This window comes from Somniosus microcephalus, chromosome 32 (genome assembly GCF_052327205.1).
Source record: "Somniosus microcephalus isolate GS21.2 chromosome 32, FLI_Smic_1.0, whole genome shotgun sequence".
Taxonomy (NCBI): domain Eukaryota; kingdom Metazoa; phylum Chordata; class Chondrichthyes; order Squaliformes; family Somniosidae; genus Somniosus; species Somniosus microcephalus.
This window is the reverse complement of record NC_141018.1, coordinates 21906239-21932390: the sequence shown is the minus strand read 5'-3', so window position 1 is coordinate 21932390 and position 26152 is coordinate 21906239. Positions and strand designations below refer to the sequence as shown.

Here is a 26152-nt window from a genome sequence, read left to right as displayed (position 1 = left end):
ATCAGCAGTGTTGTTTTGCGGATGTGTACGTTTTAATTGGCACCCAAATTTGACCTTTTCCAATATAGTTCAATCTTTACAGAAACTTAAATTTTGTTAGCTTCCCCGCCGTCCCCAGATACCAGGGCTTAATCTTTATAGGCACTGATAGCACGCAGAGACCACAGTTCATTTACTAGAGCTAGTTTGGTTTCAATAATCCTTGCCCTTTTTTCCAGGTTTTTGCAGGAAAATAGACATGACGACTGCAAGCTCTTGCCGTTCTTTCGCTGTCAGTACACGTGTGCTATATAATTGATCACCTCGAATGTGTGGCGTTCTGTAAAATTGCTTAACTAGTAAACTGGCTCAAACTGGCTGGCCAGTAGATCCTAATCTCCCATTGGGTCCCACTTTTTGAATGTTAAGGCAGTATCTCAAGTGATCGCCAACATCCAGTTAGCTCTGTAAAAGGTATCTTGAATAATGCTTGAAGTTGTTCTCTGTTAGTACAACTAACCATCGTTCTTAATTACACTTTTCCTAGATCTACAAATTTTCACTGTACGTATTAAAGATTCACAAAACTGTGACATTTTTGAGCGTCAGAACCTCCAAGTAGCAGTTATAAAGCCGAGCTACTTCTTGTCCCAATACAATTCATATAAGGAAACAAAAATATGTCTTCTTCTTAGGCAGTCCCTCGGAGCCGAGGATGACTTGCTTCCACATTAAAAATGAGTTCTCAGGTGACTGATGAGTCCAATGCGGGACCTACAGTCTCTGTCACAGGTGGGGCAGACGGTGGTTGAAGGGGCGGGTGGGTGGGGTGCTTGGGTTGACGTGCGCTCCTTCCGCTGTTTGCGCTTGGCTTCCGCTTGCTCCCGGCGAAAAGACTCGAGGTGCTCGGCGCCTTCCCGGATGCTTCTCCTCCACTTTGTGCGGTCTTGGGCCAGGGATTCCCAGGTGTCGGTGGGGATGTTGCACTTTTTCAAGGAGGCCTTGAGGGTGTCCTTGAAGCGTTTCCTCTGCCCACCTGGGGCTCTCTTGCCGTGCCGGAGCTCCGAGTAGAGCGCTTGTTTTGGGTGTCTCGTATCGGGCATGCGGACGATGTGACCCGTCCACCGGAGCTGATCGAGCATGGTCAAAGCTTTGATGCTGGGGATGTTGGCCTGAGCGAGAACAGTAACGATTCACACGATGGAAATGTTGAAAGCCTGCAAGTGAGGTGCCTGGTTCCCCCCTCTCGTAAAGAACAGCGCGCAGTTAAAAGGAAATCAAGAAGGTGAGATGAAGAGAGGGTGGGAGGAAGCTCGTGTGGAGCATAAAGGCCGGCATGGACTAGCTGGGATGAATGGCCTGTTTCTGGGCTGTAAAATTCTATATTCAGAAGGGTACTTTGCACCTTGATTCGGGCTAGCGGACGATGTGACCCGTCCACCGGAGCTGATCGAGCGTGGTCAAAGCTTCGATGCTGGGGATGTTGGCCTGAACTACATTACAAATATGTAATGTAGTTCTTCCTCAATATATCTGTTTTGACTTGTGCCTCCTGACATTTTACTATTCATTCTATGAAAACTGCACTCTACTTGGCACTACGCTGTATGAATTATTACCTTGGCAAGTTGTTAACTACCCCTCAGCCATGTCTTGAAGCCCGTGTCCTAACTCGCACCAAACCCTGTTCGCCCATCACCCCTGTGCTCGTTGACCTACATTGGCTCCCGGTTAAGCAGCGCCTCGACTTTAAAATTCTCATCCTTGTTTTCAAATCCCTCCATGGCCCTCGCCCCCTCCCTATCTCTGTAATCTCCTCCAGCCCCACAAACCCCCCCCCGCCCCGAGATATCTGCGCTCCTCTAATTCTGGCCTCTTGAGCACCCCCGATTTTAATCGCTCCACCATTGGTGGCCGTGCCTTCAGCTGCCTAGGCCGTAAGCTCTGGAATTCCCTGCCTAAACCTCTCCGCTTCTCTTCCCTCCTTTAAGACGCTCATTAAAACCTACCTCACCAGCCCTAATACGTGGCTCGGTGTCACATTTTGTTTGGTAACGCTTCTGTGAAGCACTTTGGTACGTTTTACTACGTTAAAGGCGCTAAATAAATGCAAATTGTTATAATTGTTGTTGTTTCGACGTGTGACTGATATTTCAAAATCTACAGCTGTGATGCGCTTCTTTTCAAGCTCTTTAACCTGCCTGGTCGCTGAACTTTAGGAAGTATGATGATGGAAGTCAGAGAACTCGTAAGGCCAGAGAGTCAGAAAGGATCCAACTCTTCCACCACGTAGTCCTCCCGAAGACAGCTCCACTGTGGGGAGAGCGCCAGGTGTACTCAGTGTTAATGCAAGAGCATAAGTTTTCCTTCACTGTTCCAGAACAGATACCAAGAACTGAGAGGATGTACTTATCAGGAAAGATTGAACAGGCTGGGGCTCTTTTCTCTAGAAAAGAGAAGGCTGAGGGGTGACCTGATCGAGGTCTTTGAAATCTTGTAGGGGTTTGACAGAGTAGACGTAGAGAAGATGTTTACACTTTTGGGGAGACCAGAACTGGGGGCCATAAATATAAGATAGTCACCAATAAATCCAGTAGGGAATTCAGCAGAAACCTCTTTATCCAGAGAGTAGTGAGAATGTGGAACTCGCTACCATAAGGAGTAGTTGAGGTGAATAGCATCGATGCTTTTAGGGGGTAGCTAGATAAGCACGTGAGGGAGAAGGGAATAGAAGGCTATGCTGATAGGGTGAGATGAAGCAGGGTGGGAGGAGGCTCGTGTGGAGCAGAAACACCGGCACGGACCATTTGGGCCGAATGGCCTGTGTCTGTGCTGTACATTCTATGTAGTTCTATGTAATTCTTCCCTACCCACTCCCCATCAATCACCATAGTTCAGGTCAGGTCCCAACGTGGTTGACTCTTAATGCCCTCAGGGCAGGCAATAAATATTATCTCTGGTGTTGACTCTTAATGCCCTCAGGGCAGGCAATAAATATTATCTCTGGTGTTGACTCTTAATGCCCTCAGGGCAGGCAATAAATATTATCTCTGGTGTTGCTCACATCCCAAGAAAAATAAAGAAAATAAATTACAGCACAGAGGGAAGCCATTGTGCCTGTGTCAGCCCTCTGAAAGAGCTTAGGGATCATTTTTGGATTACTCTAGTTCTAAGTTCTGCAATAATCAGAGCCTCTTGTTTTAGTCCCTCAAAAGACCTCTCTTACTATATCCATTATTCATTTAATACACCTTTTATAAATTACCCCTATATATTTGTACACCTCACATAACCTATATCCTAATAAATGGTCATGGTTGCAACCCTACCCTTGGTTTGGGGAGTTTAAGTATGTGCTTGTCTCTGCAAAAACGATTGTACACAGTGGCTCAAGAACAACAGCACCGGCAAGGTGTGGGGATATTTATACAGCAGTTAAGCATGAAGAATGAGGGTGGAGGTATTTGTTCCTATTAGATCATGTGGAAAAAGAATGAGACTCCCACACAATGAGAGAGACTTGACGGACTTGGCAGAACTACATGTACCTTGTACAGCACACTCCCAGCCCCCAGGTCATCCATTATATTCTATGTAAATTTATAATTGCAGCCTTCTGAATATTCTTCATCCAGAAGTTACTCCCACTTCAGTGACTCACTAATTGGCAGGACCCTTTTAAAATATTTGGTCGTGGCCATCAAGTTCAATTGTTGATTCACCAAAGCATAATCAAGAAGCCCCACTGTTTCTCCCCCCCCCCCCCCCCCCCTCACTGCCTGGCTGAGAGACACTAAAACCAAACTTCTGAGGTTAAATGACTAGCCGTGGCTAAGTCTGCCAGGAAGACCATGAAATGTGAAATTTCTCCCCAGCCTACAGGGGAATCTGGCAAAACTCAAGGTTAGCAGCCTAACATTACGTTCTATATGGTTCAGCTATTCGCAAATGGCAGCGTAAGGAATTTGTTTATGGAGTGTTTGATTATTTCTTCCCTTATCGCCTCAATGTTGTTTCTCACCCTTGTTTTCAAATCACTCCATGGCCTCACCATTTCCCCGTCTCTGTAACTTCCTCCAGCCCGACAACCCACCAAGATCTCTGCGCTCCTCCAATTTTGGCATCTTGCGCATCCCCTGTTTTAATCGCTCCACCATTGGCGGCCGTGCCTTCAGCTGCCGAGACCCTAAGCTCTGGAGTTCACCCCCCCCACCCCCATAAACCTCTCCTCCCCTCTACCTCTCGCTCCTCCTTTAAGATGCTCCTTGAAACCTACCTCTTTGACCAAGCTTTTGGTCATCTGCCCTAATACAGTATACCCTTATGTGGCTTGGTGTCAAATTTTGTTTGATAATCGCTCCCGTGAAGCGCCACGGGACATTTTACTATGTTAAAGGCGCTATATAAATGCAAGTTGTTGTAGCAGTTATTTATCTAACCTCTTTTTATAGAGAAAGAGTTAATTGACCTACAATGAACTGTTTTTTGGCAAAGTCTGTTTGACAAACCCTTAGCCTATGTGGGTAGTCAGAAATAATTTTGTTCTCATTGGAGGCTTGTTAATGTTGTACTTGACATGAATCAGCGATTCATGAAAGAAAGACTTATGAAATAATACTGAGCGGCCTGCAGGTGGTGCTGTCCAGGGAGAGTATAAATACTCGGGCACGGGCCCAGCTTGCGCAGGACATTCTTAACAGGAACTAGTGAAGGACACAACTAGACCTCCATGTTGTAAAACAGTTGATTAAAGCTTTGTTTAATGCTTAGACCAAGTGCCTAGTAGTTTTCTTACATCAGTACTTGTTAATGGTTCGGGCTTTAACGTAACTCTCTTCTTTTGCTTTCACTGGAGAAAGATAATGCTTTCCCTAAACAGATCAAATCTCCTATGATCTGAAACTTGCCGACTTATGGGTTAGCGTGCTCGGTTTAACGCCTAATCTCTAATTGTATATTGTTCACTGGAGATCCTCTGTGACACCACCATGCTCTCTTATCATCATCAGCCCAATGCATACAGGCTAAAACTATTAATTAGAATTTATTTGTACGCAGAAATAAAATGATGCAACAAGGCACTAAGTCAACACAATACTTAAAAGCAGTAAAATTAGAATCAGTACATAAGTAGGTTTTTAGAATGTATTTCTTTCAAGTCTGATGAGCCACAAGATTTTTTAGATGCCTTGTCTGTTGGTAACCCTTCCAGATGTGATGTACGTAGATGGTGTGAAGTTTCGATCTCCAACCAGAATTAAAAGTCTGTGGAAGAATTTCCAAGTACCTATTCACGCTAAAGGCCTGCGAAATTAGAGCTGTAAATCCTCCATGATTGAAGACAAATTGTAGGAGTTGTTGCATAGAATGCTAATGATCTACCATGACACATTGTCTGGGTTCCAAGTACTGTACCTGTTAATGCTTTGACCATGTACAATTTAGTTAGCATCTGGTACATAGCCCCTGCTTCCTGGTTAATTTCTAATGCAATCAATTTTATAGAATCATAGAATGACACCGCACAGAAGGAGGCCATTCGGCCCATCATGCCTGTGCCGGCTCTTTGAAAGAACTCTCCAATTAGTCCCACTCCCCGGCTCTTTCCCCACAGCCCAGCAAATATTTCCTTTTCAAGTATTTATCCCATTCCCTTTTGAAAGTTATTATTGAATCTGCTTCCACCGCCCTTTCAGGCAGTGCATTCCAGATCATCATAACTCGCTGAGTAAAAAATGTTTCCTCATGTCACCTCTGGTTCTTTTGCCAGTTACCTTAAATCTGGTTAAGAGTTACCAACCTTTCTGCCACTGGTTTCTGCGACGTCAGGAAGCCCGCACTTCTGTTGGGAAAAATGGGGATAATCCTCTTAACTGCCTGTTTACTACCTGTTAACAGGCAGTTAAGTGGCTGTAATCCCCTTCCCGCCTTCAGGAGACGGGACCCGGCACGGGTTGGGTACCCGCCTCCTGGGAAGATGGCACGGAGACAGGTTGGGGGCGGGATGGGAACCCGCTCCCAGTTTCTGCCATTTTCCCGGCAGTCCCGCCTCCCCAGGGCTGGGGAAATCGCCCCATGAGTCTAGCCTATGTATATAATGGCCCAGAAATTCGGGTCGGAGGCTTCCTGCAGGTGCAAGCCCCCGACCTGCACTTACCTTGCGCGCGCCGGCCGTTGAGCTGTGGGCCCCCGTGGGATTCCGATCCTGGGCCTCCTCCAACTGCCGGCGCGCCGTGCTTGCGTATCCCAGGGGCGCAGTTAGTTCGATGCGTCCCCTGGGATCACGTGGGCCACGAAGAGCCAATGGTAGCAGGGAATGCTTCATTCATAAGTTTGACAGGAAGAGCTGTCAAAACTATAAATACTATAAGCCCCAAAACATCACTAAAACCTCAAACAAATTTTAAAAAAACATCACATTTTTAAAATAAATTATAAATTACATGAAATAACTATTTTACACAATAATTTAAATTTTTGAAAAAATTAATTACATTTTCTAACAGGGCTAAAAATAAACTTACCTTTCTTTAAAGTATTTAAAAATAATAAATCTGTGGAAAAAATGTTTTAATTTTAATTAATTCACCACTTACCTTGTTAAAAGCAGGCCTTGCGCCTGCTTTTTATACGTCTAACTTCTGGAGACTTACCCTCCCGGAGAAACCTGGAAAAAAAACGTAAGTTCGATGCGCACGCGCTGCCTCTCTGGCGCACGCATTCCACCTCTTACCCCCTTCTTTCAGGGGAACGGAAGTGCCGGTTTCCCGCGCATGCGCAGTGCATGCACAAAACCGGCACTTCCATTGGGCCTACGTGTGAGTACCCCGTGCATACTCACCCATGGGGACCCAAATTTCTGGGCCATTATCTCCGCCTTTCGGTATTCTAAAACTATGGATCGTCTTTCCTTCATCAACCTTTCAGCATCGAACACCAGCTCAGTTCTTTCAGTCTTTCTTCATAACATAGAGTTTTAAGTTCCAGAATCATCCCTCTCTGTGAATCTCATCAATACTCTTTTGGAAAAGGCTTCCCCAAAATTAAGCACAGCATTTTAAATGTACCCTTACCAGCCCCCAGCCTCCCGCTATTTTTTAATCTCTCATTTAGTTTTGCTTTTTTTTTCTCTCTGTAATCTATAAGCTCTCACCCCACAAGGAGGTGCTGTTGTCATTCTATCATATGATTAAATATTGGACTGTACGGGCGCACTTCGAACCAGCCCTACTTATCTAAATTTCTATCTCTGTCTTTCATTGGCTTTATAAATAAATGTTCAAATCGGCAGTTTGGAAAGGAAGTGAAGCAGGAAGTGTCTCTCTGGCACTCATCCTTAGTGGCACTACATATTGACAGCATCCATTTATAGTCTCAATACCTACAGTGTAAAACAAGGCCAAAAAAAAACAGGGTAAGAGGTAAACAGAAGACAGCCCCATCCCAGAAACTAGTTCCAACAACTGATTATCTGCCCGATCGTTCACTTGCTGTTTGTGGGAGCTTTTTTGTTTGCCAATGGCCTGCTCCGTCTGCCGACAAAAACAACACTAACGACACTTCAAAATGTCATTCATTGGCTGTGCAGCGTTTCGGGATTTTCCTAGGATGCAGCAAGGCGCTATATAAATTTTAAAAAAAATTCTTGTGGTCTGTTTTGCAAAATATTATGGTTAAGGGTTGCACCTGCCTGTTGTAGCCTTATAACTTTTAACAATGGCAGACAAAATCTTGCGGTGATAATTCACACAAAGCCTTAGGCGGTAATGAAGCACCTTCCTTCATAATGCAGGGCGGTTTAAACAGAATACTTGACGGTAATCCTCTCAAAATGGGCCAGTGCAAGTTATAAGCACACAAAATAAGTTCCATGTTTACATAGAAAAATAGGAGCAGGAGTAGGCCATTCGGCCCTTCGAGCCTGCTCCGCCATTCAATGAGATCACGGCTGATCCTCTATCTCAATACCATATTCCCACTCTCTCCCCATACCCCTTGATGCCTTTTGTGTCTAGAAATCTATCTATCTCCTTCTTAAATATATTCAGTGACTTGGCCTCCACAGCCTTCTGTGGTAGAGAATTCCACAGGTTCACCACCCTCTGAGTGAAGAAATTTCATCTCGGTCCTAAATGTCCTACCCCGTATCCTGAGACTGTGACCCCTTATTCTAGACCCCCCAGCCAGGGGAAACATCCTCCCTGCATCCAGTCTGTCTAGCCAATTTATTGACGCTGATTTATGGCGTGAAAATATTTGCTGTGTATTGTATTGTTATTTTCCGCTAGATGATGTAATTGATCTGGTCCATATTACCTTGTGTATATTTACTGATCTACCAATCAAGTCTCGCTTATTGAGAACATCAATATAGGCAGCCTCCTACATTAAATGTTAACGCGTATTGTTCCGTCCCCTTGGGCTGGCTGCTGCAGTGTGACCAGGATTGATGTGACAATACGCTTTTGCTTATCGTTTGAAACGTGTCATTTTGACCATTGAGGTACTAGTCAAATCTGGTGCTGAGATATTGTCACCAAGTCCAACATTACAGTTGGACGTTGTGCAATATGAAGGACACTTCTTATTAATCAACTCCTTGACACAAGCTGATTAGAAAAGTGCAACTGAGTGCAGCTCCAACAACACTCGAGAAGCTCGACACCATCCAGGACAAAGCAGCCCGCTTGATTGGCACCCCATCCACCATCTTAACATTCACTCCCTCCACCACCGACGCACCATGGCTGCAGTGTGTACCAGCTACAAGATGCACTGCAGCAACTCGCCAAGGCTTCTTCGGCAGCACTTCCCAAACCCGCGACCTCTTCCACCTAGAAGGACAAGGGCAGCAGGCGCATGGGAACACCACCACCTCCAAGTTCCCCTCCAAGTCGCACACCACCCTGACTTGGAAATATATCGGCCGTTCCTTCATCATCGCTGGGTCAAAATCCTGGCACTCCCTCCCTAACAGCACACCTTCACCACACGGACTGCAGAGGTTCAAGAAGGCGGCTCACCACCACCATCTCGAGGGCAATTAGGGATGGGCAATAAATGCTGGGCCTTGCCAGAGATGCCCACATCCCATGACCAAATAAAAAAATCTAAGTCTATTAGTTTTAGTTGGAGATTATGGGAGGTGGCAAATTGTAGATGACATCAACGTTCCCTCTAAGCTGCGCGGTCTTGCAGTTCTCTGCTGGTCTCGCGCAGCCCTGGACCGGCTTTTCCAATCTTAAATTTTGCGCGCAAAACTGAATGCGCGGCCAAAAAACAAATTGGGGGAACATCGAATGTCATGTTTTGCCGATTTAATCCTGCATCTATATAATAGTTTAAGTTCCTACATGTAGTGGTAGTGTCAGTGAGACATGACTGAAGTTGTAAGAACATGGAATTCAGGATAATAAGCTGTTGTGGTATGGAATTGCACTAAAGTGAGTGCTGCAGAGCGACAGAAACATTGTAAATGAGGCCCATGGAGGGAAGCTAGAAGTACTCCCTCATGCCTTAAGTTTGAAATCTGTTGACAGGAATTGGGATTATCTCCCAGTGCTTCTCCTAGCATCTAGCAGCAGTATCAGAAGCAGCTTGTACGTTGCATAGATCTTGTTTGAGTGGGAGTTGGGTTGTTATGGCAGATGTTGTCTTAAAGTGAATCAATGGAATTCGGGTCTGAAACTCCCTTTACTTATCAGAGTGGAACTCCTGAGTGTGTAACCCAGATAATAAGTATATCAAAGCTTGTGAAAAATCACTTAAGAGGAACAAAGTTTAATGAAGGAGGGGGTGGCAGAAGACTGTATCCTTCTGACAGAGCGGGATGCTAATTGTTTCGTACCAAGCCCCATGTGTGTCCAGTAAGTTCATACTGTACTGCATCTCAGCTTGTGGGTCCTGGACAAGTCAAAAGGTGACTCGTGAAGCTGAGCTCCATGACTTTCCATCTGGCCATTATCCATTGAAAGAAATATTCTTTTCACTAATACTGAGTACGATGCACAAGGAAGGATTCTGAAGGGTCGATAACGAGAGGGCACAGATTTAAGGCAATTGGCAAAAGAACCAGAGGCAACATGAGGAAAAACTTTTTTACACAAGTGGTTAGGATTTGGAATGCGCTGCCTGATCGGGTGGTGGATACAGATTCAGTAGTAGCCTTCAAAAGGGAATTGGATAAATACTTGAAGGAGAAAAGATTGCAGGGAAATGGGGAAAGAGCAGGGGGAGTGGGACTAACTGGATTGCTCGTCGAAAGAGCCAGCGCAGACTCGATGGGCCAAATGGCCTCCTTCTGTGGTAGATTATTCTATGATTCTCTAAGGATATTGAATGAATATATGATTTTGATTGCTAATTTATGCAATAGTATTACCCTGAATAAGTATCTGTGCAGCATATTGTGTGCGCTACGTAACTAGTCTAATAATAATGGTGAAAATAAGGGACTACTCACTGAATTAAATGTTTACTATTTGGAATTATTTTTCAATACATTTTTCCACCTTGTCTGATTCCCTTACCCCCTTTTGTGCTATACACAATTCTGCAACAACTTACACTTTTACATAGCACCTGTTATGAATCTTATGATCCACGAAGAAAGACTCATGAAATAACACTGGACGGCCAGCTGGTGGCGCCGTCCAAGGAGTATAAATACTCGGGCGTGGGCCCAGCTTGCCCAGGACATTTTGTAAACAGGAACTAGTGAAAGATAACTAGACCTCCATGTTTTGAAACAAGTTGATTAAAGCCTTGCTTTATACTCGAACCAAGTGCGTAGTGAGTTTTATTACGTCAGCACCTTAATGTAGCAAAAAAGTCCAAGACAGATTTGATACCAAAAAGAAAGACTTTCATTTCTATAAGCTTTTCACGACGGCTCAAAGCGCTTTACAACCAATGAAGTACTTTTGAAGTGTGGTCACTGTTGTAATTTAGGAAACGTGGCAGCCAATTTGCTCACAGCAAGCTCCCACAAATGTGATAATGACCAAATAATCTGTTTTTAGTGATGTTGGTTGAGGGATAAATATTGGCCCAGGACACGGGGGAGAACTCCCCTGCTCTTCTTCGAAATAGTGCCGTGGGATCTTTTACGTCCACCTGAGAGAGCAGACGGGGGCCTCGGTTTAACGTCGCATCCGAAAGACGGCACCTCTGACAGTGCAGCACTCCCTCAGCACTGCACTGGAGTGCCAGCCTAGATTCTATGCACAAGTCTCTGGAGTGGGACTTGAACGCAAGAAGAAAAAGTCTAAATGATAAGAGTAGAATGGAAAATAAATAGTAAATGTGAGTAATGTTCTCTATTGTGGATGCACGTCACATAAGGATCTGCTTCGGTCATTTTGCGCAAGGGTGAAGGCGAGTTTTTTTTGCGTTCATGTTATCTTCGTGGTAAGCACTATAATTGGCCCTACGGTTAATTGTTCTTTTCAGTTATTTAATTTCTCTTTGTGGCAGACCTGCATTGTTCGAGCCTGGGATCTTAAGAGGCCGCTGCTGTTCTGCCCGGCCATGAACACCGCAATGTGGGAGCATCCCATTACAGCAACGCAGATCCAGACGCTGAAGAGCTTCGGGTATATTGAGGTCCCGTGCATTGCAAAGAAGCTGGTGTGTGGCGACGAAGGTAAGAGAATCCTCTCCTCCTTCCTGCATAAGACGCTCCGTACATCGTAGTTATGCTCGCTTCACATTGCTATAATAAAGAAAGGATGAATTTGCACCTTTCATGATCTCATCCCGTTGCCACTCACTTTTGCCCTGCACCATCATCCCTTTTGTCATTTAATCACTCCTGCCCTATCACAGACCCCTATTTCATCTCTCCCCCCCCGCCCCTTTTTCCTTGGCTCGGCACTTGCTTATAAACTGTTAAGAAATCCAATAGGGAATTCAGAAGAAACTTCTTTACCCAGCGAGTGGTGAGAATGTGGAACTCGCTACCACAGGGAGTAGTTGAAGCGAATGGTATAGATGCATTTAAGGGGCGATTAGATAAGCATTTGAGGGAGAAGGGAATAATAATAATAATAATCAACTTTATTGTCATTGTTAGTGCACAAGTGCAGTACAACGAAATGTAAGCTTGCGGCTCCTGAGAGTGTACACTTTGACTAAGACATTTAACATACATTTGGCTTGTAACATAAACATAAACATAATAAAGTGCATTGGCAGATGTGCAGGCTTTAGAGTTTATTTGCAGAGTTCAATAGAGTTAGATGAGGATGGGCGGGAGGAGGCTCGAATGGAGCATAAATGCCGGCATGGACTGGTTGGGCCTGTTTCTGTGCTGGATATCCTCTGTAGTCCTATGTAAGGGTGTCCAATTAAGTACTTTTTTGAAGTGTAGTAATGTAGGAAACGTGGCAGCCAATTTGCACACAGCAATCTCCCATAAACGGCAACGTGATAATGACCCGATCATCAGTTTTAGTGATCTTGGTTGAGGGATAAGTATTGGCCCAGGACACCGGGGAGAACTCCCTCTGCTCTTCTTTGAAATAGTGCCGCGGGATCTTTTACATTTACCTGAGATAACCTCGGTTTAATGTCTCATGCAAAAGACGTTTAGGTAAGTTCTTACTTGAACAAATGCAAATGTTGCCACATAAGGACTGACAAGACACCAAGGCAAATACACGGCCCATCGTCTGTGTATCAAGGTGCTGCACCACTTCAGCAGAGTGTTTAGGTAGCCTGCCTTGTGCCAAAATAATCCGTGGCAGGATGAAACCCCTGATATGAACGTACTTTGTTATTGCCATAATATTATGAAGTAGATTTAACCGCGGGCTAGCACACAGTTCCACGCTGATGCAATGGGGGCGATTTTAACCCGACTCGCTCAGCAGAAAGCTGGCGGGTGGGTAGTTAAAATCGCCCCTGGCTCTTACCTGTCCGAAAGCCGCCATGATCGCAACATCTGCAATTTTAACCTGCTCTCCTGAGCAGGCAGCAAGGACACACGCCCGGAGCCAAGAGGGGTCCTTCTTTACATGTGCATGTTGCGGCCCGATGACATCATTGAGACCTGACTGTAATTTTAACTCGAGCCTGAGTGGGGAATCCACCTGGAGTTAAAATCGGGGCTTTTGTTGGCCCTACGTGGAATTATTTTTACAGCCAACCCAGTTCCTATTGGGCACGGGTCTGTATCCTCATCCCTTGCCATTACACCATTTCCCTGGCCGTTGCTGTTAGATTTCCACCGCAGCACATGGAAGTTTACTCTTGCTGGTCCAATGAGGAATGCTGGCAGGGAGGAAGAGGCCAGCGAAGCAGGAAGGGCAGCAGACACAGGAACGGAGCAGGTACTGGAGGAAGAAAGCTGCCGGGGCCAGGAGACAGAGGAGAAAATATGAGCTTTATTGAATATTTGTAATCATTAACAATTTTAGAAAGTTCAGGATAAGGGAGCAGGGCACAAGTCAGGTAAAAGGAATTCATTTAAGGTTGGTTTAAAATCATAAGCACTGGCTTACTTCTTCTTAGGCAGTCCCTCGGAACCGAGGATGACTTGCTTCCACATTAAAAATGAGTTCGCAGGTGACTGATGAGTCCAGTGCGGGACCTACAGCTCTGTCACAGGTGGGGCAGATGGTGGTTGAAGGGGCGGGCGGGTGGGGTGCTTGGGTTGACGTGCGCTCCTTGTGCTGCCTGCGCTTGGCTTCCGCTTGCTCCCGGCGAAGAGACTCGAGGTGTTCGGCGCCTTCCCGGTGTTCGGCGCCTTCCCGGATGCTTCTCCTTCACTTTGTGCGGTCTTGGGCCAGGGATTCCCAGGCGTCAGTGGGGATGTTACACTTAGACTGGCTTACTTACGATGGCTATAAGTCAAATTCTGCTCTTGCTGTATCTGTTCTTTGGGAATTGCCTATTTTCCATGAAAACCATGAACTGACCTTGATGAAGGGCATCGCAATTGGGAATGTTTTTAGAATTCTAATTTAATGTGTTTTGGGTTCGCTAAATCTGCAGCGGTTGATGCGGAGAGGTTTCAAGTCGCTTACAACTTGAGGAAGGGTTTGGGTTTCCCTTAGAACGGCACTGCAGCCTCAGCCCAACAATCCTGCCCCTTTTTGAACAATTCCTTCTCGCCTTCCTTCCAAATCTTTTCCTCTCCAGCCACACACCTCTAAGAATGTAATCTGCACTCGAGGAATAGTGAAGCCTCAGTATTTGTTAGAAGTGGGCTTTCAACTATAGGATCTAACTATCGATATCGGTGCGTGCCAGAGTAATCTTATCGCAGGTGAGATTACTCTGGCAATTTTGGCCCGTAATTTCCGATAGGAGACCTTCCCTGCGTGCGGAGGGCCTCCTATCGGGGGAAAAAAAATCTACGAACTTACCCGAGGGCTCCCGAGGTCCGGACACTTCCGCTCCTGGGCCTCTCCATGGTCGAAATGCGCAGGGCCCAGGTATCCCAGGGGCGCAGGCGGTTCCTGGGATCACGTGGGCCATGGGGAGCCAATAGGAGAAGAGAATCTCCCTTCATACTTTTGACAGATAGACCTGTCAAATATATGAATGGAGATCACCCCAAAAACATTAAATACATTTTTTTTAAATCATGTTTAAAAATGTGTTAAAACTACAATAAATATAAGATTTTAAACAAAAATTTAATTTTTTGTAAAAAATAATTTGTTTTTTACGGGTCTAAAAATAAACTTACCTTTTAAAAAGTATTTTTACATTATAAATGAGTGAAAACATTTAAAAAACTTTTTTCAACTCTTATGCTGGTAAAAGCAGGTCTTACTCCTGCTTTTACCAGGCGTAAGATTTCTAAAGGTTTTCTGCGGGCGGAGGTTCCCAGAAAGCGGAACTTCCCCCCCGCAGAGGCCCTTCTCCAGGGCAGGTGTCCGATCTGTCGAGAGCTTTCTTGACAGATCGGAAATGCCGGTTTTCAGCATAAGCGCTGTGCATGCCTGAAACCAGCATTTCCGATGCCCCTTCGGGTGGGTGCACAGCGCGTACACACCCGTAGGGATCGGAAAATACAGGCCGTTATTTTGCTCCAGTAAAACAATAGTTGGCTGCTTCTTGTGTGGCTTATAATAGGCACCAAACTACAGCAGCCGAGCATGCAAAGCAAACGTCCAATGCAAATTGTAGTTTGCATTTTGATAAGAAAAAGAGGTAAACAGTTAAGTCTGACTAAATAAGGCCAGAAGATGTCTCCTGAACTACAATAAAATAATCTGTCAGCCATGGCTCATTGGGTAGCACACTCACCTCTGAGTCAGAGGACTGGATTTTGTCGTTGGGGGCAAGCTGGGGGCAGGTCAGGTTGTCGGCGGGTCCCGACCCCGCCTCCGATGTGAGGCGGGACAATTGAGCGTTTTTTTTTTCCCCCTAATTGTGCACTTGATTCCCAGAGTGTGGGAACCCCTGGCCCAATGAGTCTTTTGATCCTGAAACTCGCCTCTGATGATGTCATCTATGCAGCTGCATTTAAGGACTGCAAGCAGCCTTGGTTCATTTTCTGCCTTACAACTTGTGGATTATACTTCTGAGGGAATCGTTGTCCAACCATGGCAAGCACCGGACCAAAGTGTGCACCCCGTTTTGATGAGGACTCCCTCCAAGCTCTGGTGGAGGGAGCAAGATCTAATAAGGAAGTGCTGTTTCCTCCTTCTGGGAGGAAAAAAGCCTCCCCAACAGAACAAAGCTGTGTGGCTGAAAGTGGCACAGGAGGTGAATGCGATCTCAATGTGCAGCAGAACCTGACTGCAGTGCAGAAAGAGGTTTCATGACCTCTGCACAGGAAAAGTGAGTATTCCATCCCCATGACCTTCATTCTGATCCCCATCACCTCTCATCACCAGAACTCTGCTTTGTCAACCTCCTCCTCCACATCCCACTTGACCCTTCCATCCCTGCACCCTTAACCATTCCCTCTCTCTGTATGTTCACATTCACTTAACTATTCAACTATGCAGCCCTCACACCCCCTATCAATGTGATGCTATGACAACAACTTAAAACACACAGGGAGGGCCCTTGGTATTGGCACCTCACTCCAATTTTGTGTCCTAGACATCTATGCTATGGATTCTCTACACTCACTCCTTCATTCTCACTGAAACTCCACATGTGTCCCTCATTGCAGGAAAAGAGAGCCCACAATAAGAGGGAGAGGGCGAGGACAGGAGGAGGGCCACCCTCAATAGCCCAGCTCACCACTGCAGAGGAAGCGGCCCTGGAGATCGTGGGAGTCAAGGAGGATGCACAAGTAGGGAACGGACAGACGGGCGCATCACAGCAAGCTGGTGACAGAATAGTTTATCATCTCTCTCATTGACATTGACTGATCTTGATTCTAATGCTCTAACAGATTGACTTATGATCATCTGCACAATTCAATGTGCATGCAACTTTTATCTCAGATGCCTAACTCTTTCCTTTACTCCCCCACAGGACCATCGACAGCCCCCCTCCCCACTGTACAGGAGGAACATCCTGAGCTCCCAGACTCCTCAGAGGAAGCTGCAACCTCTGAGGGCGCAGCATCAGCAGAATTAAGCGCACCCAGCACCAGCGCAGACACACCTCGGTGGGACCTTCGGGACATAGAGTAGTGTTGTCTCCTGGTGTATCACAGCTCACAAGTGAGCATCAGCAGATGGTGGAGACAGGGACAGCAGTGAAGAGTCCTCGTCAGAGGGCGCAGGACTCTCCCAGCTCGGCTCAGCTGTATGTCGACCCTGTGCCTCCAGGTCCATCCAGAAGGAGAGTGGTGCTGGAACTCCAGGAACAGGTGCAGGAGTCTTTGGCAGGTTTTGTCTCCAGGGTCGCTGCGAGTGTGGAGCGAATGGAGGAGCCCATTGCTAACACGAGCAGAGCCTTTGTGGAGGCATTGGCGCATGAACGCATCACCACGGAAAGGATGGCAACCTCTGTGGAAAGGATGGCTACCTCCGTGGTGTGGTGTATGTGCCTTTAAGTGCAATTGTGGTGTATGTGCCTTTAAGAGCCCCAGGTGTGCGTAATGCCGGTAATTGCCACTTGGGCTATATAAGCCTGTGTATTGTGTATATCCTTTAGAACCCCCCCCAGACTTGCTTAGTAAATACCTATGAACCAACTCCTGTCTTCAGTGTCTTTATCTACACACGGACACTACAGTGGCGACGAAGTGGAAACGGACTTACCTGCAATTCGGCAGCACCTCAAGGACATCGATTCCTCCAGCGTCCAGAAGACTCAAGGAAGTAATAGAAACTGTGGTTTCACCAGCTGGCCAAGCTGGTGGCAGGTACTGCGCTAATCCTTCCTGGGCGTCAGGCTGGAGCTCCAGCGGCGGGCTCTACAGCTGAGACAGGCAGCGAAATCGGAGGCAAGCAATAACGGACTGGGAGGGTGCACTCGGGAGACGGCCGGCGCGGCAAGCAGGTCAGCGTTTAGACCTCCGTCGGGAACAAGTCTCCAACAGTGAATAAACGGAAACCACAGTAAAACAGCGTTGTTATCGGTAGCAGTGGCGGGAAAGCGCAGGAAGCGCCATATCGTTGCTACAGAGAGGAAAAAAAAGCGCGGGAAGCGCCATATCTTTTTTGAAATGCCTAAGTCTGGCAATATTGATGCTTTTGATAACGAAACAGAGCCTAACTTTGGCAATATTGATGTTTTTGATAACAAGATAGAGGATTGGACCACATATGTAGAAAGAGTGGAGGTGTTTTGCACCGCAAATGGAATAGAAGATGAAAAAAAAGCTTCAGTGCTTCTGGATCTAATGGGCGCAGAAACATACAAGCTGTTACGCAACTTAATCACTCCAGCCGAACCGATGGACAAGAATTTTGAGGAGATTGTTGATACCCTACACTGCCAATTCGAGGCAGGACTGGCAGATTCTCTGCAAGACAAATTCATCTGCGATCCCCTAAGTGTAGAAACACAAAAAAAGGTATCTTCTGGAAAAGATTTAACACTGGACAAGGCTTTCAGTGCAATAGGAGCGGCAAAGATACAGCAAAGGCCACAGGACTTCGGCACCCATGAAATGACACGGGGTTTCGAGAGATGTTATCGCTGCGGCAGATCCAACCATGACCAGAGGGATTGTTGGTTCAAAGAAAAAGCATGCAGGCGATGCAGAAAGATGGGACACATTCCACGTGTATGCCGATCTGAAAATAAAAAATCCACTAACGGGAAAAGAATCAATAAGGAAAAGCACAGAAAGGTACAAATGATGACGGACAGTAGCTCCAAAGACCAGAAGAGCGATAGCGACTCCGGAAACAAGAGACTAAGCTCTCTCAAATTACATAATGTAATTGCCAATGAAGATTACCAGACCATTTGGGTTACCCTCATAATAGCAGGGTCCCCAGTTAAAATGGAGCTAGATACAGGATCAGCTCTAACCGTAATAAATCGATGAGATTACGAGAGGCTATTTTCGCATATACCTCTAAAAGACACATCCATTATCTTAAAAACATATACGGGGCAGAAAGTATACCCCAAAGGAAAAATAAAGGTGCCTGTGGTATACAACGGCAAAGAAATACAAAAGTTGTATTTATACATTCTACAAGATGGTGGTCCACCGTTGTTGGGACGTGAATGGATAAGGAAGATACGTTTAGACTGGCACTCCATTCAGGCACTGACGGTGACCAGTAAGGAAAAAAACAATGATGACATCATACCTGAACGATTAAAAGACATCTTGGCCAACGCCAAAGAAGTGTTTCAAGAGAAACTAGGAACCTTGAAAGGCATCACCGCCTCAATAAAAGTGGAAGATGCAGCAATTCCAAAATTTTTTAAGGCAAGACCGGTGCCATACGCAATACGTCCGGCAGTCGAGGCAGAGCTGGAGAATTTGGAAAAGGCAGGCGTATTATCCAAAATAGATTGGAGCGAATGGGCAACACCCATCGTTCCAGTCATGAAAAAAGCATTGAAAAATAACTCTGAGGAACAGAGAAAAATTCGCATCTGTGGGGACTTTAAGGTGACTGTAAACCCGGTCCTTCACACGGTACAGTATCCTCTTCCGAGGATAGAAGATATTTTCGCCTCACTATCCGGAGGGAAACGTTTCACAAAAATTGACTTGGCACAGGCATATCTACAGATGGAGGTTGAGGAGACCTCTAAAAAGTATCTCACAATAAACACACACAAAGGCCTGTACCAGTACAATCGACTGGTTTTTGGAGTAGCATCAGCTCCAGCTATCTGGCAAAGAGCTATGGAGCAAGTCCTGCAAGGGATTCCGGGGACTCAGTGTTACCTAGACGACATCCTTATAACAGGAGAAAACGACAACGAGCACCTTGCCAATTTGGAGCAGGTGCTCACTAGGCTGAAAGAACGGGGCCTACAAGCAAATCGCCCCAAGTGCGAATTTTTCCAAAATCAGATATCATATTGTGGCCACATAATTAATAAGGAAGGGTTGCATAAGTCACCTGAAAAAATTGAAGCAGTTATAAAAGCCCCAGCACCTGAAAATGTTTCACAATTGAGGTCATTCCTGGGATTAATAAATTACTATCATAAATTTTTACCGAACTTATCAACTATTCTACACCCTCTTAATGATCTTCTACACACAGGAGTGATTTGGAAATGGAACGAAGACTGTAAACGTGCCTTCCATAAATGTAAAGACTTAATCACATCCGAGAAAGTTTTGGCTCATTACAACCCATCACTACCAATCAGACTGGCGTGCGATGCATCCCCTTATGGCATAGGAGCGGTATTGTCCCATAGATTCCCTGATGGCTCGGAACGGCCGATAGCTTTTGCGTCACGCTCATTGAACTCAGCTGAGCGTAACTATTCCCAGATAGACAGGTAAGCACTCAGCCTGGTATGGGGAGTGAAGAAATTCAACCATTACCTACACGGACAAAAATTTACCTTGCTGACTGACCATCAACCCCTCATCTCCATATTCAACCCTAAGAAAGGCGTCCCCATTATGACGGCACAAAGACTACAGAGGTGGTCCCTTTTTCTAGGGGCACACCAATACAACATTGAATACAAAGGGTCAAAACAGCATGGGAATGCTGACGGTTTATCGCGCCTGCCATTGCCAACGATAGAAGAGGCACCTACAGTAGACCCAGTAGAGATATTCCACTCTACCATAGTGGAATGTCTACCGGTGACAAATTCTGCCATTGAAAGGGAGACCAGAAATGACCCTACTCTCTCACGGGTCTACGATTTAACAATGAAGGGATGGCCAGCACATGGCGAACCACTGTTGCCAGCATTCTCGCAAAGAAGAGAACAGCTGTCAGTGTGCCGAGGAACCTTGATGTGTGGATCCAGAGTGGTGATTCCACCCAAACTCCAGGATAAAGTGCTAAAGGAGCTTCACGAGGGGCATCTGGGTGGAGTGAAAATGAAGAACCTAGCTAGGGCGTTTGTATGGTGGCCAGGTATCGATGGAGACATCAAATCATGACCAAGAGCTGCCTAGGATGCCAGAAGGTCCAAAATGCTCCACCACAGGCCCCTCTACATCCATGGGAGTGGCCCTCATCTCCCTGGCAAAGGGTGCACATCGACTTTGCTGGTCCATTTATGGATTCAATGTTCTTAATCGCAGTTGATGCACACTCCAAGTGGCCGGAGGTAATAAAGATGTCCTCCACCACCACGGAAAAAACCATCACAGTATTAAGGACCATATTTGCCAGGAATGGGCTGCCGGAACAGATATGTTCTGATAATGGACCGCAATTTGTGTCCGAAGAATTCAGAAAGTTCTTAAAGAACAATGGGGTAAAGCACTACACGTCCGCCCCATACCATCCCGCCACCAATGGATTGGCTGAAAGGTTTGTCCAGACCTTTAAGAAGGCCATAAAGGCCATGGGTAATGAAGACATAAAACTTCAGCACAAGGTGGATAACTTCTTATTTGCATATAGGAATGCAACACATATGGTTACAAACCAAACTCCCGCCATGATGTTCTACAATAGAAACCTAAGATGCCGGCTGGATTTGGTCAAGCCCAACATCCGAAGGGACGTGGAGAACCGGCAGTTTCAGGGCATGAATGAAAGGCCAACTAGGGCCTTCCAGATAGGCCAACCGGTTTTGGCCCGGGACTACCGTACCGAGAAATGGCAGCCTGGAACTATCTGCACACGACTAGGACCACTGATGTATACCGTGGACATCGGAGAAAGCATAATAAGGCGCCATGCTGACCAAATCATCAAGTCATCCGAAAAGGGACAACCTACACCACCACGCTATACATCTAACGATGAAGTAGAGATACCCATATCTACCTCCGATCCGGTGATACTGGAACCCGATGAACCCGACACTGGCCTTCAAGCCGAATCAGCCTTGCCAGAAGAACCTACTACACCGCCAGAAACTACTACACCCCCGAGGCGTTATCCGGACCGAGTCAGGAAGCCTCCTGAGAGACTAACTTATAATTAATTAATACAGCAATGTATATTATTTTGCATATAACATGTAATTAATAATTACTTAAAATATGATGTACTAGTTAGCTAGAAGGGGAGGAATTGTGGTGTATGTGCCTTTAAGAGCCCAGGTGTGCGTAATGCCGGTAATTGCCACTTGGGCTATATAAGCCTGTGTATTGTGTATATCCTTTAGAACCCCCCCCAGACTTGCTTAGTAAGTACCTATGAACCAACTCCTGTCTTCAGTGTCTTTATCTACACACGAACACTACACGTGGTAAGGCTGGCGACCGTAGAGGAGAGGATGGCTACGGTAGAGGAGAGGATAGCTACGGCCATGGAGGATCTAAGTCGCCAGGGTATTGAAAACATGGTCATTGTTCAGAATAGAATGACATCTCTTGAGGAGCGATGGTCAGCTATTGAGCAGAGAAACCAGACCTTCATGGAAGTCCTCTGGAGTAGGACTTCCAGTGCAGAAACGGGTCCTCATGGCCCCCCTGAAGTGCAACAAGGTGCTGTCAAGCCACTTGCTAGCTCTGAAGTGGGGCTGACCCATGAGAGGGATGTTGGTGGCAGACAACAAGGAAGTGGGGGCTCCTCTCCTTGCGCTCACACGACCATGCCACTGCAGAGCCCTCGGTCAGAGCTCCACCAGAGTCCTCACCCAACTGAGATCGGCGTCTCAACCCCTGCACAGCCACAGGAGCAGCAGACTGTTAGCGAGCCCTCACAGGCTCGCCACCCCAGAAGACGCCGCCAAAGGTGTTGAGACAGGAGCAGCAAGTAAGTGAGCAAGGGGCCTCCACATCTGCTGAAGCCACAGGGGAAGCACCACGTAGGAGCACGCGTAAGAGGAAGATAAAGCACAAGTAGTCACAAGGGTAGTCACTTGGGTGTTCTGTTGTATTTATTTTTGAAAAGCCATCCGTGAATTTATGTGATAAAAAAACTTGATGGCAAACTGCTGATGTGGGCTGTGTCATTTCGCAAATGGGACTTCCACATTGAGGGCTTAGGGCGACTTGGAATTGTCAGTATGGTGGTCAGAGTGATAGGAATCCACAGGTTCTTGTCCACTGTCAATGGTGTGGTAAGAAGGTGCGAGGCAAAAGTGTTTGATTGGGCTTGGTATTGTGACTCTCTAACCAATATTAATTTCACCTGTGGAACTTAAAGTGTAGAATTATTTTTCCCATTGGTGGTACCATAGTCTTCGTGCGGACCTAGCGACAATGAGTTCAAATCCCCACCTTGGCAAGTTGTAGGGGTAGATTTTGCCGAACCTGTCGGGAAGAAGGCGGGACTTCCCCTTTCGGGTTTTTGACCCGCCTACTTCGACGTCTGGCCAATCCGCGCGATTTTCCCTTGATTGACCTTGTTGAGCCCGCCCAGCGGGCTCAGCAGGCCAATTAAGGGCCACCCGGCAACAGGTGACGTCACAGACTGAAATTTCATCTGTCAAGACGTGTTTGACAGATGAAATATCAGCATCTGACAGCTGTTTGAAGCTGTGAAACACTGACAGTCTGAGTTCTGACATGAGTCATTCTGCACAGACTCGGTTGCACTCAAAGCTGAAGGCTGTCACTTTTGACAGATCACAGCCGTTCAGCTTTAAGTTCCGGCTGAGTGATGCGCTCCCGACGGCTACAGGAAGAAAGGCTGTTAAGGTAAGTACAGGTAAGTAAAAGTTCTTTACACACTTTAGACACACCAAACACACTTACCTTTGCACTCATGCGCCCATCACTCACCTGAGCGCCGACATCGCGACCCCTCCAACCCCTTCAGCCCGCCTGCTCTAACCTGGCGTGGTTTGGAGCCGTCGGGAAACCCCTCAAAATAGGGATTAGGCTAAAAACTGCCTGTTAACTACCTGTTAACAGGCAGTTAATTGGCACTAATCCCTGCCTGGTTTCGGCAGGTCCCAGTGCAGGGCAGGTACCCGCCGTCCCTGAAACTTACGTGGGGCGGGATGGTGTCGGGACCCCCAAATTCGGGATTTCCCCCCACACGCCTGAAACCCCGCCTGACGGCTCCCTGAAAATCTAGCCCGTAAAATCTGAATTCAATTGATCTGGTAATTAGTGAATTGGCACCAACTATCACTGAAAGCTGCTAGTTTGCTGTAAAAACTCAACTGGTTCACTAATGCTTTGGAGACATGCCAACCCTGCCCACTCTGGCCTGTATATGACTTCAGTTCTGTATTAATTTGGATTCAACTCTATGTAAAGTAGAAAACTGGCCAACTACATTAAAATAAATGTACTTTTTCAGAATTGGAGAGCATTGTGCAATGTACTTATATCTGTACATAGTGTCGCGTTAATCATGAGTGGCAGAAGATGGATTTCTTCTTGGCAAATGAGGTCTGGGTAGTTGGCACATATCTAGCACTTTACATAGAGTATTGATGCAAAGGGATTTAATGTTAGCTTTTGTATTTTGGAAAAGATGGCCAAACCATCAATTAATTCTGTTATGTGAAGTCACATTGCGGGTAAAATGACTCCTCTTGATAAACTTTACCAAAATAAAGCGATAAATACCATTTTGTTCTCACACCGACATTTTTGCTACAGTTATTGACGGAAGGGATTTCACCTTCCGATACCCCCCCAGTCCCACCTCCCAAGTTGGCTGAGATTCTTAACTTAGCTTTGAATATAGTTGGGTTGCAAGCAGTGAGAGTCTCGTTCTTTTCATTCATCAAAAAAAAGTGCTGGGCCCCATATTAACATACATTTAAAAAGTCTCTTTGTTTCGCTGGTTCCTGAATCACTCCCATTTCCTTATGCCATGCCATCTATTATGCTGTTTCCTGTACTTTGTTCATTGACTCCTACACTGTCTGTGATGGGGCAGTTAATCAGCCATTCTCTCCATCCTTCGCCTCATGCACAGCCCCTATATCTTTGTTTCCTTCCATTTTTCATTCAGCTCACTTGACCTTTGCAGGGAGCTGTTCCACTGTGTGTGTGTGTTGGGGGGGGGGGGGGGGGGGCGGTGGGGAGAGAGGCTTTGATATTCATAAAGAGACCATTTATATCTCATGTGTATTCTGACACCTTTTAGCTCAGTCCTAATAAGTGCGTGACTAGTTTGCCAAGAAATGCTGTGCGTGAACCAGACTAGCATTTGAAATTGCCAGTCGGTAAATCTTTCTGTCAGAGCCGATGTGATCACTCGCTCAGTAATTTGGTCTGAGAGGAAGAACACAAAGCAGTGACATTGTGACGAGGGCAGCAAGACTGATTATTGATGTCGCTACAGGATGACCTCGAGGAGTCTCACAGGGGAGAATTCTATTCTACATTAGCTCAAAGGCAAAGCCAGCAATTTAACACGGGAACCCGGGTGACTGAAAGGGTAGGTCATGCTGTAACATGGAGAGATTCGAGGATAGTTCGATAGAAAAATGAAAAGCCCGCCCAAATGTAACAAGACTTGCAATTGGCCAAACCAAGTCTGCCAAGCCTTTCTCCTCCCTATACACACACTGTCAGTGGCTGTGGTAACATTATCCCCTCTGTGTGAGAAAACCATAGGTTCAAGACCCACTCCAGGACTTGAACGCATAATCTACGCTGACGCTCCCAGTGCAGTACTGAAGGAGTGCAGCAGGGTCTTTCAGATGGGACATTAAACCGAGGCCACATATGCCCTCACGGGTAGATGTGAATAATCCCATGCTGCTATTTGAAGAAGAGCAGGAAAGTTCCCTGGTGTCAAGGGGTTTGGGGAGAGAGCGGGAATATGGTATTGAGAGAGAGGATCAGCCACGATCATATTGAATGGTGGAGCAGGCTTGAAGGGCCGAATGGCCTACTCCTGCTCCTATTTTTCTATGTGTCCTGACCAGCATTTATTCCTCAACAAACACCATCATAAGAGCGATTATCTGGTCACTATCTCATTGTTGCTTGAGGCCGCTTGCTGTGCGCAAATTGGCTACCGTGTTTCCTACATTACAACAGTGACTACATTTCAAAAATACTTCATTGGCTGTAAAGTGCTTTGGGATGTCCTGAGGTTGTGAAATGCACTATATAAATGCAAGTCTTTCCTTCTTTCTTTCTTGCTCCTCCAATCCTAGCCCCAATTGTAATCACTCCACCAATGGCGGCCGTGCTTTCAGCTGCCTAAACCGTAAGCTCTGGAATACCCTCCCTAAACCTCTCCGCCTCTCTCTCCTCATTTAAGAAAATCGTAAATATGATTGGACAGAATCAGCACGGATTTATGAAAGGGAAATCGTGTTTGACAAATCTGTTAGAGTTTTTTGAGGTTGTAACTAGCAGGGTAGATAAGGGGGAACCAGTGGATGTGGTGTATTTGGATTTTCAGAGAGCATTCGATAAAGTGCCACACAAGAGGTTATTAGACAAAATTAGGGCTCATGGATTGAGGATTGGTTTAGGGACAGAAAACATAAGTTAAGAATAAACAGGTCATTTTCGGGTTGGTAGGCTGTAACTAGTGGGGTACCGCAAGAATCAGTGCTTGGGCCTCATCTATTTATAATCTCTATTAATGACTTAGATGAGGGAACCAAGTGTAATGTTTGCTGACAATACAAAGCTAGGTGGGAAAGTAAGTTGTGAGGAGGATGCAGAGAGGCTGCAAAGGGATATAGACAGTTTAAAGCAGTGAGCATGAACATGGCAGATGGAATATAACATGAGAAATGTGAAGTTAACCATTTTGGTAGG

At 46.0% G+C, this 26152-nt stretch overlaps 1 protein-coding gene across 3 annotated transcripts in view; it reads left to right on the top strand.

The window, feature by feature from the left end:
• Positions 1-26152, top strand: part of ppcdc (phosphopantothenoylcysteine decarboxylase) — a 109480-nt gene that overhangs the window by 41295 nt on the left and 42033 nt on the right. For all 3 annotated transcript variants that reach the window (XR_015074360.1, XM_085972219.1, XM_085972218.1), the window contains one exon: positions 11455-11623. Coding sequence is in view for 2 of the 3 variants with exons in the window: in XM_085972219.1 (XP_085828345.1) it covers positions 11455-11623 (169 nt within the window). In the remaining variant the exon portion in view is untranslated. The remainder of the gene's footprint in view (positions 1-11454; positions 11624-26152) is intronic.